Source organism: Rhea pennata, chromosome 4 (genome assembly GCF_028389875.1).
Source record: "Rhea pennata isolate bPtePen1 chromosome 4, bPtePen1.pri, whole genome shotgun sequence".
NCBI lineage: Eukaryota > Metazoa > Chordata > Aves > Rheiformes > Rheidae > Rhea > Rhea pennata.
In genome coordinates, this window is record NC_084666.1 from 69,250,017 (window position 1) to 69,265,363 (window position 15,347).

Consider the following 15,347-nt stretch of genomic DNA (forward strand, 5'->3'; position numbering starts at 1 on the left):
ACATACAAAAGCTATGGCATTTCTAAATTATAGTCTCTCCTGCAGTATAAATTCACAGCCATTCTGAACAAATAATGCTATTATTGAAGAATTTGCTTAACTACTTGGAAGTGAAGCACAGAATTCATTGAAGGTTAACTACAACTCTTGATAGGCAGATTGTAGCCATACAAAGTGGCACAGAAATTGAAGCTTGTGTTTTTGTGATATGCTGCACAAAATCTTTCACAATCACAAATAGTTAGGAAATCAGTCATAGGTCAAGGTTGCACGGGTGACTTCTCAGCGCTCCTGTGTAATCAGACAGCAAGACCAGTTCAGGGGTAACTCGGGGAGCACGTCATTGATGGACTGAAACCCCAAAACATTTCAGAACTACATTGCCAAAAATTAGCTAGCTAGTCTCTCTAGATCCCTTTCAGAGCTTCGAACTGCCTTTAGGGCAGTACCTCCCTGCTACATGTTTTAGGGGGAGATTATTAACTAACATAAGCACCTGAACTAGCTGTCCAAAATCAATTAGTCTTAATAAAGTAGTGACAAGGACATCATTGGAGCAGGAAAGTAAAATGTCATTAGGTTTTTTTTCAATGCTCATGAGACACACAGAAGAGATATTTTCTTAATCTAGGGGGGTATATTTTTAAAATTTTTGTATATATTTATGAAAATTGATATATTACCATGATGCTTGTATAAGGTTGAATCATATGAAAGTAAATAAATATTTCCTTATGCATATTTCCACACATCATAGATCAAACCAGTGAACAGATTCACAACTTAAAGCTGAAATAAATAGTACACCAATCACAAGCTCATGGATATTTATTAATTCACAATATCCCACTTGCTATGATTTCCTAGCAAATAGCACTTGCAAAGAAAAATATTTTTTGCTCTTGGGTTAGGCTAATGGAAGAGAGGAAACCAGTTATAATTCTCACCAAGAGAGGGCAGTGAAATATCTCAGTTTATCAGAAAAGCCCACACAAGAGCCATATACCTTTGTAACGATTACAAGAGCAAATAATCTCTGTGGACATTTAATTTTAAATTCTCTGGAGCATTCAGCTGATGCCATATTACTTTTAACTACCTTCGCCATGCACACAACTCCTGATTATTTATAAACATGTAACTATTGTATTTCAGAGTCCACAACTGGAAAAAATAGAAAGAGATTATGGATAAAAATATGAACCCCTGTGAAATAAAATTTCTTCTCTACATTATACAGGCTTTCAAGACAGACTACTGAGAATCACCTGCCTTCTACAGGCAAGGTTAAAGCAACATAAACTAATATTTTCTTTTCATTTTTACCTGACGTCTCCAAAATACGGAGACTTTAACTCTTAGCTCTATTCAGCGCTTTCTCTTCTTTCAAAGCCAAAAATGTCAAGTTAAAGCTGGCATTTGTTCTCAGTTCTTAATGATTTTGATGAACAGAACCAGCTGCGCTGTGCTATTCAGGATCACTGATTTTTTTGAAGAAGTTAGCATAATCAATTATTTGCCTGAGGTCATCACCTAAGTTTTAGGTGGTGAAGCTTAAATTGTCCTCCTCCAAAATCTTTCACTCAGGCATCTGCTATTTGTGGTCTCTGAATGACTGCAATGTCTCTTCAAGTCAATGGTCTCCTGCGCGTCTGAGCCTATTGCTATCCCCACAGTTTGAAAAATGCAGCTGGCAAGATCCATTTGATCAAACATTCCCCCTTTTCTCCTTTCCAGACCCAAATAAAAATTACTGTTTTTCTAAGGTAGCATAATAATCAATGATTAACTGTATAACCTGTCAATAGATGGATATAACCAATATAACCCACAGAAAAATATTTTGTCTTGTACAGAAAGATTTAGGAGGTATTTGAGGTTTCGTCTTTAATAGGACTGGAGAGAGATCACACTGATGAAACAACTTGGCCCACTTAGTACATTTTTATGTTTGTATTTGCTGTGATACATTTCAGAAGATATGGTAAAAGTGAAGCGAAGAAGAGAGAGAGAAAAACCCCATTATTTTAACAATGAAGTTTTACAGCCCTTTTTTTTTTTTTTTTTTTTAAGAGTTTAATTAGACCAGACACTTTTATGTATAGACATTTCCTCTCTTCATAAGGCAAGCAGAAAGATACAAAACAAAATGGTGAGAAAAATCCGTCTTTGAGAGTGTATCATAACAGCCTGTGTTTTCTTTATTGGTGTTTTCATTTTCTTTTGCAGAAATTATTTGCTAAAAATGATGCCACAAAACCATTCAAAAACAACTTAATACAGCATAGAAGGAATACATAACTGAACCAAAGAAATGACTATTTATAAAAGGGTTTGGAGGGGCTGATCTCTTAATACAACATGGAGTATGATGCCATGTAGTGAGCCCTGATATGAGGACGCATACTAAACAAACAAGGATGTGGTACACTATCATAAAATGGAGAGCAGAATACTTGTTATTCATTTAAATTTCTTATCATATTTGTCCTCTTCCTCAAAAAATTATAAAAGCATCATGAAGACCTTTGCTATGAAGTCAGCTAATGTGAAATTCACTTCCCCTTGGACTGAACAGAAAAGCTTCAATATGCTCGGATGCTAGAACCATTTGTATTCAGTGCATCAATCCCTGTTTAATGCAATCTGTTGGAGGCCTACAGTCACAAAGTGACATGAAGATTGTATTCTCATGTGGGAAGATATCCATCACTTAGTTGGTCTTTTCATGTTTGCTTTCCTGCAGACATAATAAGTGGCAAAGCCAAAAGCAAGCAGGGTGTAAGGTCTTCAACAACAAAGTTAGTAGCAAGAGACGACAATAACTTCCACACAGTATTTAGAGTGCAACAAGCCCCAGGGCCAAACAGAAAAATCAATTTGACTATTCAGAATCAGGCATATCAGGAGACTCATTATAATTTGCTATAGACCAGACTAGCCGTGCATTACTCTCGTCTTTGAAACACATATCAAAAGGCAATTTGTGACCACATAGGTTTCCAAATTTGGGGGAAGGCAGTTTTTCCTTAGTCTATGCTAGCCAAAAAGGCTATAATTGAAAATCTTCCTGCAAGAGCAAGACAAGGTGATTATCGAAGTACTGTAGATTAAGCTTTTGAGTAAAATATTTGCCTGTATCATTACTGTTTTAGAACAAAGTCTACCTCATCTGTTTCTTCCTCTACAACAGACTGCTGCAGAAGTAAAAGTAATATGGACAAGTCAAAAACATCTATCCATGCAGCACAGGAACTGAAGCATCTTTGTAATTCAAAGCTTCAATTATCCCATTTGCAGTATGTTCTGCATAGATTTTCCCATTGTGCAAATGAACCTTTCGCCTGTTTTATGCCACACCCTACACACTTGCAGAAATGTGTGAAAATCCTCAGAAATTACTCCTTGCCAAGGCAACATTATTACGCAGCTTACATCCTAACTGCATAGCAGACTGCAAGACAAGGCAAACTCACAGCGTCTGCAACTTCAGAAGCAGAACATGCACTTGCAGGAAGATTCTCCATGAAGCAGCCAGAAACACATACGCTTAGCTGCTCTGGGGCCTGCAAGGCAAGGTAGTTGCTGCAGGGCAAAGATAATTCTAAAGGAAGAAAGGAATGATGCGACAAAAAAAACGTTTATAAAACTGTTTAACTGCTGTGGCAAGAGTGGGACTGAAATTCCCTTTTAGAATTTAATAACTGTTTTAACAAAATATCAATTATCAAATGCGACAACTCCACTTTGATAAGTATGGTTTAATCATGGCTATAACCTATATAACTAGATCCTAAATAAAATATTTTCTTAACTCTGTATACTTGTACGTTAAATGTTTGTCTCAAGTATATAACACACAGCTTAAAACATCTTGATTAATGAAACCTCAAACTTGCATATTCCAAGAGGAGAGCACAGATTTTATTAGTAGTTAATAAATACAGTAAAAAACACTTGAAACCCTAACTGATGCAAAGCATTAAAATAAAAGATTTAAAATACAATTCCATTATTTTTAAAAAACAATCAAGTTCTAATGCAAAATCAAGAGGTATATGCAAGTTGCACATTGCATAAACATGTTCATATAAAACACTGATGCTCATTAATAATGCACTCCATTAAAGAGCATACTGCACATAATATTTTTATGAGCTATCATATAAACACCTTAGTTAATATAAAAGTGTATTCTCCCCCCAAAATCTACCACTTTTTCAGACTAGTATATTTTGTGAATATAGTTATTCCTATAGTTACCTATGCTACATAAGCATAACATAGCTCCGTGCTTCAAAATCCAGCCAATATAGCCAAAACACAAACACCTGTTTCCTTGCAAACCACCTTACATAATCAATTCACTCGTCCAGCAATTCAGACTAATAGGTTTATAACTAGGTAAGGCACAGCAGCACCTGGAGAAGTATGGATCAGGAGAATGCAGTAAAGATGAGACCAGATCAGAGCTTCTGGGAATACAACGAAGAGGCAAAGATGAGATAGAAGAAACGTAAAGAGCCAAAGCAACAAGCAGGTAAACCAACTGAAAGGAAAGAAAACTGACAGAGACTTACGTGTATAAAAGGGCAGCATGACTATCACAGGAGAGCAAGGGGTGAGAGTGACAGAAAACAGGGAATTAGTGATACGTGCAATGACGCTCGGACTGTGCACCCCTGAAAGAGCAAATGGCTTGAATTACTGTTGCAGAAACGGGGTCTTCTCAACCATTTTTACGTTTTCTGTCCCAGACAAAGCAAAACCCTTCCTTCCTTGCACTAGCCATGAGTTGGCTCCTAACCTCTGGTTTTGCTTTGCTCCACAGGCTAGCTATATGAAAAAATAAAGGGGCTTTATTTCCAGGAAGATTTTAAGGGAGATACCATTTCCTGTAGCATATCATGTACTTTTCTCTATATATACATTTCTGTGGTTTGCAAATATACTATTTTAAGTTATCATTTATAGCTAGTAAGGTGTTATTAGTGTATGTACAAACATTATATCAACTTCATTTTGTTTTTAAATAAAATATATCAGTTTCAAAATATTTCACTACATTTTAAAACCAAGCCGTAATATTCTTCGCATAAATGACTGAAATTAAAATTAAATTTGAACTCAAATTTCAGTAAAAGCACTATTTATATTTCTGCAGCTTATCCTAGCCTGTTTACAGAAGAAAAATATTCTCTCTACTGCTGCATTTGAGATAGAAATGGTCATAATAAGTTTCACAGGTTTTGAGAAACTCAGAAGTAGGATTTGAAGAAAGAATAAGTAAGACTATTTCCTAAACACACACCTCCCACGGCATCCAGACACACATTGCTGATTTCCTGAAACTGTAATATTCTCTCCCACACCTACTTCTAGCCTGAAGGGTTTCAAACTCTCATTAGTGCTTACAATTTCCTGAAAAGCTTTATTTTTCTGAAAGAAGGGTTATATCATGTTAAGTTCATTCCGCTTACTGAAAATGTGAAGTATTTGAGACTTAATACATATTATTGCTCTTTTTCTATTACTTCTGCTGTGCAATTTCAGACAGGGATACACCATGACAAGAGTATTTATTATTAATTTTTATTGTAACTTATCATTTGATTAAGGTATTATATCATAACTTTAGAACAGGCAAAAATGTGAGCACTGTAATTTTAAGGCTGAATCATAAAAAATTTTCAACCCTATGAAAGAACTATAAATATTATGAAATCATTGAAGGGTTCATCATAGTCATCTTTCTCATTTTTAAAGAACTAAAAAGGTACGGCCCTTATTATTACATAAAAGTAAATTTTTATCTCTGGAAATCATTCATTAGCCTCTTGGATAACACAAGCTTAACAGAGAAGCCCCTCACAAAACGTGCAAATTAGCAACAGCTTATTTTCGGGAGTCCTGTCCTGGCAGGATACATCAGGCCATTTAATCATGTCAATCTTGGCCCACTGTTCTTGAGGAAAACAGCAGTTAATCAAATTACGTGAAATCTGTGCAGACCCAGTTCCACATATTATGGTCTAAGATCTATTAAAACCCTTACGGATATCAGCCTTCCCAAGGCAAATTATCTGTGCATTGAGCTCTTAATTCTATGAACGTCACCACCCTCAAAAAGCTAAAGCTAAATGACTCATTTCCTACTAATGTTGCTTTATCCCTCCCAGTCAGGAAGCAGCTCAACATTTTATCATCTTTCTCTCCTGTCTGCATGGTTTTCCAATTACTATTCATTTTTGACTAGAATACCCAGTTCACACCCAATTTGGATAGAAAGATTTAACTCACAGAGTCAAGTCACTATCTTCCTCTTCAAGTCATACATCAGCCAAAACACCTTCTCTTTGGATTAATGGAGAGCAAAATGCACTTATTACTTCTTACTACTGGAAAACGTATGTTTGTTTCAGTTACAAGCACTCATGAATTTAAGTCCTTTTCATCAGATTGCTTTAGTCAAAACCAAAGCAATTTAAAAAGCAAATGACAGAAAAATTTGAAAATTTCAAGGATGATGAACAACATCCTTGAAGCTGTACCCCCTGAGCACTCCCTCAAAGGTGAAGAGAAGTCCCTGATGGGATTTCCAAAATCACATAGCCCGAGACACCAATGAAGCATTAAGTTCATTCTTAAATCATCCACACAATTCCTTCTGACATTATTTAAAATGTCACTTTCCAGGCACTTCAAAGTTCCCAGGCACTTCAGATCTCTGAAGTGAGTTACAAAGCTAATGTACTCAGCTGAAGTATTTGAGGATAAAAATGCACCAGAAATTGCCAGACAGTTCTGCAGATTCATGTTCACCGTAAGGCTTTCTCAGCTGCTCACACAGAAGAGAGAGCTGCATAACCGTAGCGAAGGCACTTCAAAAGTGGCCCAACCGATCATACTGAAAGCTGTGAAGGGTTCCTAATGGCAAGCACGGAGTTCAGAGCAACACACGTGGCAGCATCCCTAGGACTCACCAGCATGTGCTTCAACTGTGATGCACATTAAGAAAAGAGAAGGAACCTAAAAACGAACAGAAAAATCTCTAATGGTTATGGATCAAGTGTCGCACACTACGCTAATGTGACCAACGTTCTAGTCCAAGTGCTCTTTCCCACTGTAGTTATTAAAAAAAAAAAAAAAAAAAAAAAAAAAAAAAAACTATTTACTCAAATTTTAGTAGAAAAAGAAGTGGCTATAACTACATGAATTAAGTTCTGTAGCTTTCTCTGCTCTCAGGTCCATTCTGAAGCAAAAAATAATCATACGGAAGCCCCTGTAATTAGACTCTTGCCTGACAGCGACAACGGAGTGGAAGGTACTTGCACAGTTCCTAGAGCTCGCATTTTTTATTTGGTTGATCTACGTTTCCATTTTTACAATAAGATTTTAAAGGAAAATAAAAGCACAAGTTTGAAATGGTAAGACATTTTCTTCCTGTTCTTTGCCATCAAGACAACTGTATTTTCCACAGGGCAGGAGTAAAATATAACTTTTTATCTTGATGAATAAAAGTGAATAAAAATACAGAACAAATACAATTTAAGGCATATAGAAGTGTCTCTTTTTTAATGAAACCAATCAGTCAAAATAGGCAGTTCCCAATCCACTGAAATCAGTTTTCAGTAAGAAAATAATTCATATCAGTTCTGACAAGAATGGAAATTCTGAGCAAAGGAGACATCGACTCATCCCCGCCAAAACTGCAAAGAGAAATACAGTGTGGCACTAAGGCCTCGTGAGGAATTTCTGTTTGACACCAGCGTTCTTCTGCAGGGTCACACTGCACTCTCCCTTCCCGCTGCTCTACGTTTGCCCTCTTTTCCCAGTGTTCCCAATGCAGGAGCAAAACTCTCTTCATTTCAGAGCGCAGCAATGATTAGCAGGCTTGCAAGATTTGTCTGGCCTCAAACCTTAGGTGCCCTATCAGCCTACACCTGCAGCCCTACAAATGGACTGACAGAAGCCATCAGCCTTCATGCTGAGAATTGGATAAACCAGTATCTCCGTTCTTTGAGTTCATCTTTAAACCAGACACTTAACCTTATTATTCTGGACTGGAAAACCTAAGTGCCTCCTAGTCTGATAGCCTAAAACCACCCTTTTTTCTTTTACAACAGGTTCTACTACCTGCCAGTGTCTATGAGTGCTGGAATTTACATGCTTTATTGGGCTTTCACTTACAAGAAATCGGCAGGGTAGGCTCTTGCTATCTTACTACCTTTGCCTTGGCTTTGTGGCACTTGGAATTTGAGAGTTTGTGCTCCAGTTTTGCCCATAAACCTGATCCTGGCTCTCGGGTATTTTGTATGGATGCCCTACTTTATCAGTGCATAATTCATAGGGAACAGGTTGCTCATTACTTCTCCTGTAGTAGCTGTTCTGCTCTGCATAAATAAATAATCACTAGAAGGAGGACTTGAACCTAGGTCTCCCATATTCCCGTGGCTGCATCCAACGGGCTGCAGAACCAGTCTCTGGCTTTTACTTCGCACTTGGTACAAAATACTCAACACGTGCGGAGAAACAGTCTGGAGTCAGAGCAAGCACCCAAGGCTGCCCAGGACTGAGATTTAGATTTTTTTTTCCCCATCTGACTGAGGGGGACTGAAACCTTGCAAATTCTCCAGATGGCAAGCTATTAATTATCCTGAGCCAGTCGCTGACTCTCTTTCTGTAACCATATATTTTAAAAGAACTTTCCTTATTCAAGAGCAAAAGAGGAAAGCTTTTTGAACTTTAACACTTCAGGAATACAGTTCTCCTTTGTTTTACTCTTCAAAAGTCTAGTACGCACAATTATAGTAAAGGCATTTTTTCACTTCCCATTAGACTCAAATCTCAGTTTAGTTTGACTTTAAAACTAAATAGAAGTGCACTTTCAAGTAAATTACTGCTTTCTACTAACACTAGTTTCATTGTGATAACATGCAAATTCCCTAGCCAAATTAAACTTCAATGAAATTTCACATAAGATCTGCAGAAGCTAGTATAACAAAGAATTGGTCATGGTATCTTCACATATTGGCTAGGGATAAATCACAGGAAGAAAATAATACTCTTCAGCAGGTTTACAGCAGATTCAACTACTGTGCTGAACTGAAACAGCAGGCCTCAGTTGACTGAGGTATTGAATCACATTTTTACCTTTAGTACTAAGTAGTTCATTTCATTTCTAGCAGGCTGCTTGAGTATTTAAAGTTGCTTTAAAGAGAATAACATGTTAGCAGTGAGCTAAGTTTAACTTTTCTATCAACACCAAAGGCAAAGCTTTCAGACATGGCAACATCTCTTTTCAACTCACTAAAAAATACACCATCAATAATGTCTCTGTAAATTGCAAGTATATCTTTCACAGTCACATCATAAATTGCATGTCAGCCTTTAGAAACAGCTGAAACAGATCACAGCTTACAGTACTAAGTGCTGGTTTTTTAATTCACATGACAGAGCTCTACCTTTGATGATGATCACAGAGGGAAGAGGTGAACCTATCATTTACCTCATCTCAAGTAGCTAACCACAAAGCTACCCAAGAAGAAAAATACTTTGACCACTCTTAGTTATTAAATAGTGGTAGTTCACTGGTGCCAGCAGAGCTGTCTAACTTCTCTTTTTACCTAATAAAGCAGAAGGGAATAAGAATTTAAAAGATGTTACAGAATGATTTTTAGCTTCGTAAGAAGAGAGGGCAACTTCCCCACGAGGGAATCCAAACATGCAGGTGTAACGTATGCCACTTCTTGATGCATAAGAAAAACTGAAATACCTGATAACAAACCAATGCAGCTACCGTAATCAAAAATTATTCTCAGATAAAGTGGAAGGAGTAGCAATTCTTTCACTAGAGTGAAAACAATAAATTTTTCACTCTAAACAATAAAATTCTTTATTCACATCCACATGAAATACTTGGAGCTAGGAATATCTGATTAAATATTATATATTATGTTTTATATGTTCATGTATTTTATATTTTCATATGTTATTATACCACATAATATAAAATACATACTATTCCCTTCTTAAGGTAATCAAAATAAAAGCATTTTGGAAAGAGTCACTAAATGACCGAGTCCTAAAATCCTATGGGACAAACCTCAAGGGCTTGATGTTTCTGCAGGACTCAACTTGTCGCCTGGTTTTGCCCAGCTCCACAGCTCCCCCTGACAGCTCCACAGCTCACCCAGCGGATCTGCGCTCCCACGGGCCAGCCTTCCTGACAGCCCTGGCTCAATGCTCCGAGGCCCTTTTAAGTGAGCTGCCTGTGCAGGAGGCTCTGACACGGGTACCGTGATGAAGAGTGAGGCGGGTGAGAGCCTGGCATCTTGTCTCTTCTCCCCATGGGAAGTGAATGACAGAAACCGTTGAGAAAAGAGAAGGTGGGTAGGTGGGTGCGTGGGTGTATGGTAACAGTGGTCTATGGATGGAAAAAAACGCAGCGTGTTCTCAAAACAGCCATACGCAGTAAGAAAATCACTGGTGGCAGCAGGAAAAAAAGTCTTCTGCAACTTAAAGCTGTAACTCCAAACCTTTGAGGACAAATTCATTCTGAATTACAAAGGACTTCGGAAGAAACATGAAAATCACCCTATTTCTGCAGTGCTGTTTTCTATACCACTAAGATATAAAGCAGTACTCCTCTGAGCAATCAATTCCCCTTTGTTTGTTTGTTTGTTTGTGGGATGCTTATTCGGAGGAACGGTAGCTTTTATTTCAACAGTATTGATAAACTACTTCACTGAAATTTAAATGTCAAAGAATACATATTCAAATGTCAAATACCAACAGACAAATGCCAACAGAGAAATGTCAGAAATACTCCCTTGCCTCCTCCTGAATATATCTATATCTGCACAAACCCCAGCCACAACACGATATGTAAAAGCCAGTTTTTCTGCAGTCCCTTTGGGACAGCAACACCACCAAGTGTCAATAAACTCAGTGTCTGGCAATGATCTGACTGTATTACTCCAACGTACTCAGCTTAAGCCACTTGTTGCCTGCAAGGAGTTGGAGAGCAGTGATGTCAGAACCTAAAACGTCTGGAGGAAAATAGCACAAAGATAAAGAATTTGCACTTTAGGCAATTGTGCTACTCAATTTGCTAATTCCACACTAGGTGAAGGCCCGCTAACGCAGTGCACTTCCACATGAATACTCCGACTTTCTAGTTGTAACAGGAGCCTACGAAAGCTGCAGCAGAGACTTACACACAGTAGTTCCTGGTAGGTACATGGCTTTATCTGGCCAATTAAAACACACAAATACGCTCAGAAAGTTCCTTGATTTTTTTTTCTGATTGATTCCTTTTTTAAAATCCTAGGAATATAAACCTGTGAATATAGATGAACTTTTCAGAAGTACCTGAATGACTCAGGAACCCAAACAGCAGTGATTTTAAACAGAATCTGGACTCTTGAAAAATTGAGTGCTTTTTAAAATTTTACTTGCTTTAATTAAATCAATTGATTATTCCTTATGGGGGAAAAAAAAAAATCTTTACACCCTTGACTTGGCATGAACTTTTCATCCCAATGACTTCAATGGGTCTTTTGTCATGATTTCACCCTTCATTATCTCCTAGGAAAGTACTTGGAAACATGTTAATTAAAGGTGATGCATTTGTTTAGAAATTTCAGTCTCTAATTGCAGCTGTTTCCACTAGAGCTGAGAAATAAAAATAGTTAGGTAGATCTTGGTTCTTAGGACCACTAAATGCATGAAAATTTGAAGTGCACTTCAAATTAGTGTTGCTAGCAAAATTTAACTGACTTCTGTAATTATTGTGATTTGCTGCCAACACTAGTGGCTCATAAACTATAAAGTAAAACTTAATCAAAGTTAAAATATGTGAACCTTATTCAAAAGAGTAAAACCAACACCTGGCAGTTTCATTGGAAATTTTTTTTTTCCTAAGTGTTTTAGATCCCTGGATTGAATTTTAACTGCATCTATGACTTTCAGCGTAAATATCATACTTTTTTAAAATCCACTTACTATTCAATTATATAAAAAAAATTTAACTAGAATTATTTTTACTTGCTAGGGTTTTCTCTGAATCACTGAACGCTGTTTAGAAAAAAAAATGGAATAGATTAAGTCTGTTCAGCTCTGGAGAGTTCCTTCTTTTTAACCACATTCAGTGAATCACAGAAAACTCTAAGGATAGATATCTAGAGCATGGCATTCAAAAGGAAAATTTTCTTATACTCTATATACACTCTTAAATGTCCATCTCACTAAACAGGTTAAAAAAAAGCAAGCAAACAAACAAACAAAAAAATGTACTTTCAGTATATTATTCTTTTTTAAACTTGCTTTTATTCTGAGTAGGGTCTTGTGGCAGTGGACTTCATGATCTAATTGCATTCTGTGCAAAAATATTTTCTTTGATGAATTTCAAATCTATTTTCTTTCAAAGCCATCTCTTTGTCCTTGTACTATGACAATGGGCAAACAGGAAGGTTCAAAAAGCCTGTCTGTAATATTTCATTGCTTTGTACACCTGCATGCCCACACCCACACTCATTAGTATCTTATTTCAACTATACCACAGTTAAATTTTCACTATAAATTTAAATTATACTATAAGAAAAGAGAGAGAAAAGCTCCGTAATCTTTCTGTATTTGTTAATTTCCTAGACTTTTCTGCTGGTCTCTTCTCTCTCTCTTCCATCATTTTGTAATATGGGGAGAACAGAACCGAATGCTGCACTTAGGCAGTCACCCAGACAGGCCTGGAGTCAAAAAACAGCCAAAGCCTATCAATTAAATTAAATGAAGACATACAAATTTGTCTTAGGAAAGAGTAGTTAGTTGCTCTAAAAAAATAAATAGCTCCTAAATGCATAGCATGAAAAATAAATCAAGTCCAAATATGCCAAAACAGACTCAATTTATAGGTGAGGGAATAAAGTCTCAGCCAGCACTGTGGTCGCCTAAAGGCTTTCCAATGCACATGTCCAAATATCAACAAGATCCAGCCCCGTTTAGCTTCTGAAGCATCTGGCAAGATCTCTGCTCGAGGTGATGTAGGTATAGGCACTTGTGCACATTCAGTTATTGATAACAGATGATAAAACAGAGCTCAAAACAGCAGGAATGGAGTAACAGTTCTAATGGAAAGCAGGGAAAAAACTTGAGGAGTTTAGAGACACTTAACACCTTCCTACATAGTCTCTCTCTCTTCTTTTGGAGCACTCATCTGTTACCACAGAAGGTATGCAGCCAAATGACACACTTCATCACATAGTGACACTGACACATGGAACCAGTTTACATATATTAGAATAGCCTTCTCTATCAATTGTTTTGAGACAACCACTTCAGGTTCCTCACTTATGAGAATTATCCTCAGTATTATCTTACAGGAGATTTGTCTTTGAATTGCTGGATGAGAGATGCTCCTGAAAAAGTCTACTAGTCTTCTGTTGTTCTCAAAGGCACTTTGTGATTTTTGCTACTGTTACATCTCAGAAAGTTGCCAACACTGAGCTAAAGATATATTTCATAAATAGAGATTTGCTTCCACCATTCTTCATACAGGACTTACCTTTATTTTCATAGAGTATGTAGCAAAATCCAAATACCAAGATACTTATCTTGGAGAATGTATGTAATTTCCCCAAATAATCTAAATCCAAGTATTTAGAGTGTGTCTGGCAGCTGAGGAACTAACGTCACACCTGCTATGCAGAAGCTTGTTTCTATTAAAGCATCTCATACTTGTTGAAAGTAAGAGATCACAGTAATTTTGTCTACTTGAGTTTCCAATAATTTTCTGTTTCTGCAACTATGAATTCTGCATTTAACTACTGGAGCATCGAGTGTAAATCTGGATACTCTACACATGTTTTAATGTAAAATCTGTTATTTTGGAAATATAGTTGCAGTTGTTACAAAAGAACAGCCTTCACTGGTCTCCTGGACAGCCTACCAGCAGGTTAACATATTGTGTATTATGAACAACACCTTGATCAACACTAGTTACTGCAAGACTCTTTGCAATAAAAAATGGAGTTAAAAAGAAAAGTCAGTATTAAAAAAAAAAAAAAAATCTCTTGTTTAAGTACACGTAGCCTCACCTTACGGATACCTCTGCCAAGATCTTCTCCATAATTGGTCCCCAGAATTTCAAAGTGAACATTGGGATTCCCCCCATTTTCTGCAAATTCGAGCTCTCCAGTCAAGCCATTTACTCCACCCTAGCAGAAAAAAAGAGAATGGATAGAAAATGCAGAAGCAGTCAACTACAATATATTTATTTTTTTAACCAAAGTATTTGCATACTATGCAAAATACATATGTAACTACAAGAATTAGGATAGTTTTCCAGAGATTGCATTTACCTAAAAATTCAGAATCCAAAATTGTTCCTGTATCATTTATGTTTTTCACTGATTAATCAAACAAATTCAACAATGCTAAGCAGATGTAAAAGAAGCAACAGTCTCTACTTTCAGCATTTTTGCCCTCCAATTTTTGTCCTTTGTCCTATCAGCACATATCTATATGCATGAACCTCTAGCCCCACTGAAAAAAAAAAATGAGAGTTTTGCAACTGATTTCAGGGGAATCAAAAAAGAAGGATAAATATATAAAATAAATTACAAAAATAGTAGTTCATTTCTTCAACATGTGATCAGCAGAAAAGATTAGGGGCTTGCCTAGATGAATAGAGATGTATCTGTTTTCCTCCACAAGTCTTCTAGTACTAAGAATTCTCAAGATATACAACAATGTAGTAGTCTTCAAGCTTACTTTTACTTTTTTAATTTTAGGTGAAGGTGGTGAAAATGGCAAAAAGGAAAGAGTGAATATTTACTATAAAGAATCAGAGCTGGAAAGGTACACCTGCCACAGCAATATTCTAAGTTTATTCTAGGGTTAATTCAACATGACACACAATTCAGCTTTGTACACGAACTGTGACGACTTGGAACTGTAAAAATCAACAAAGCCAAATTAAATGCTTTCAGTGAAAATCTTATGCCTTAGAAAAATCACTCAGCTTTTAGATTCAGGAAAAAATAGACATTTAATCCACTTTATTCGAAAAAAATTGAAAACTATTTTAAATATGCGTAGAACAATTTCTGTCTCTGGTGTAAACTATATATAATAAATGCATAGCTGTCCTTCAAAACAAAAGATGAGACTTTTGTGGTTCTGATTGCTTTTTCAATTAGAGTTTGATTATTTGAATTGAAAAACTGCAAGATAAAGTCTTGCCATATGAAGTACCTAACTAAGCACATGATTCTTGCTGAATCATGATTTAAAAAAACTACATTCTCTCATCTTCTGTTTTGAGAAAAAATGTATAAGAACACAAAATT

General features: G+C 36.5%; 1 protein-coding gene across 2 annotated transcripts in view; it reads right to left on the reverse strand.

The window, feature by feature from the left end:
• The window catches only part of GRID2 (glutamate ionotropic receptor delta type subunit 2), a 692,796-nt gene that overhangs the window by 190,973 nt on the left and 486,476 nt on the right, over window positions 1-15,347 (reverse strand). For both annotated transcript variants that reach the window (XM_062575022.1, XM_062575021.1), the window contains one exon: window positions 14,094-14,213. In XM_062575022.1, the coding sequence (XP_062431006.1) occupies window positions 14,094-14,213 (120 nt within the window). The remainder of the gene's footprint in view (window positions 1-14,093; window positions 14,214-15,347) is intronic.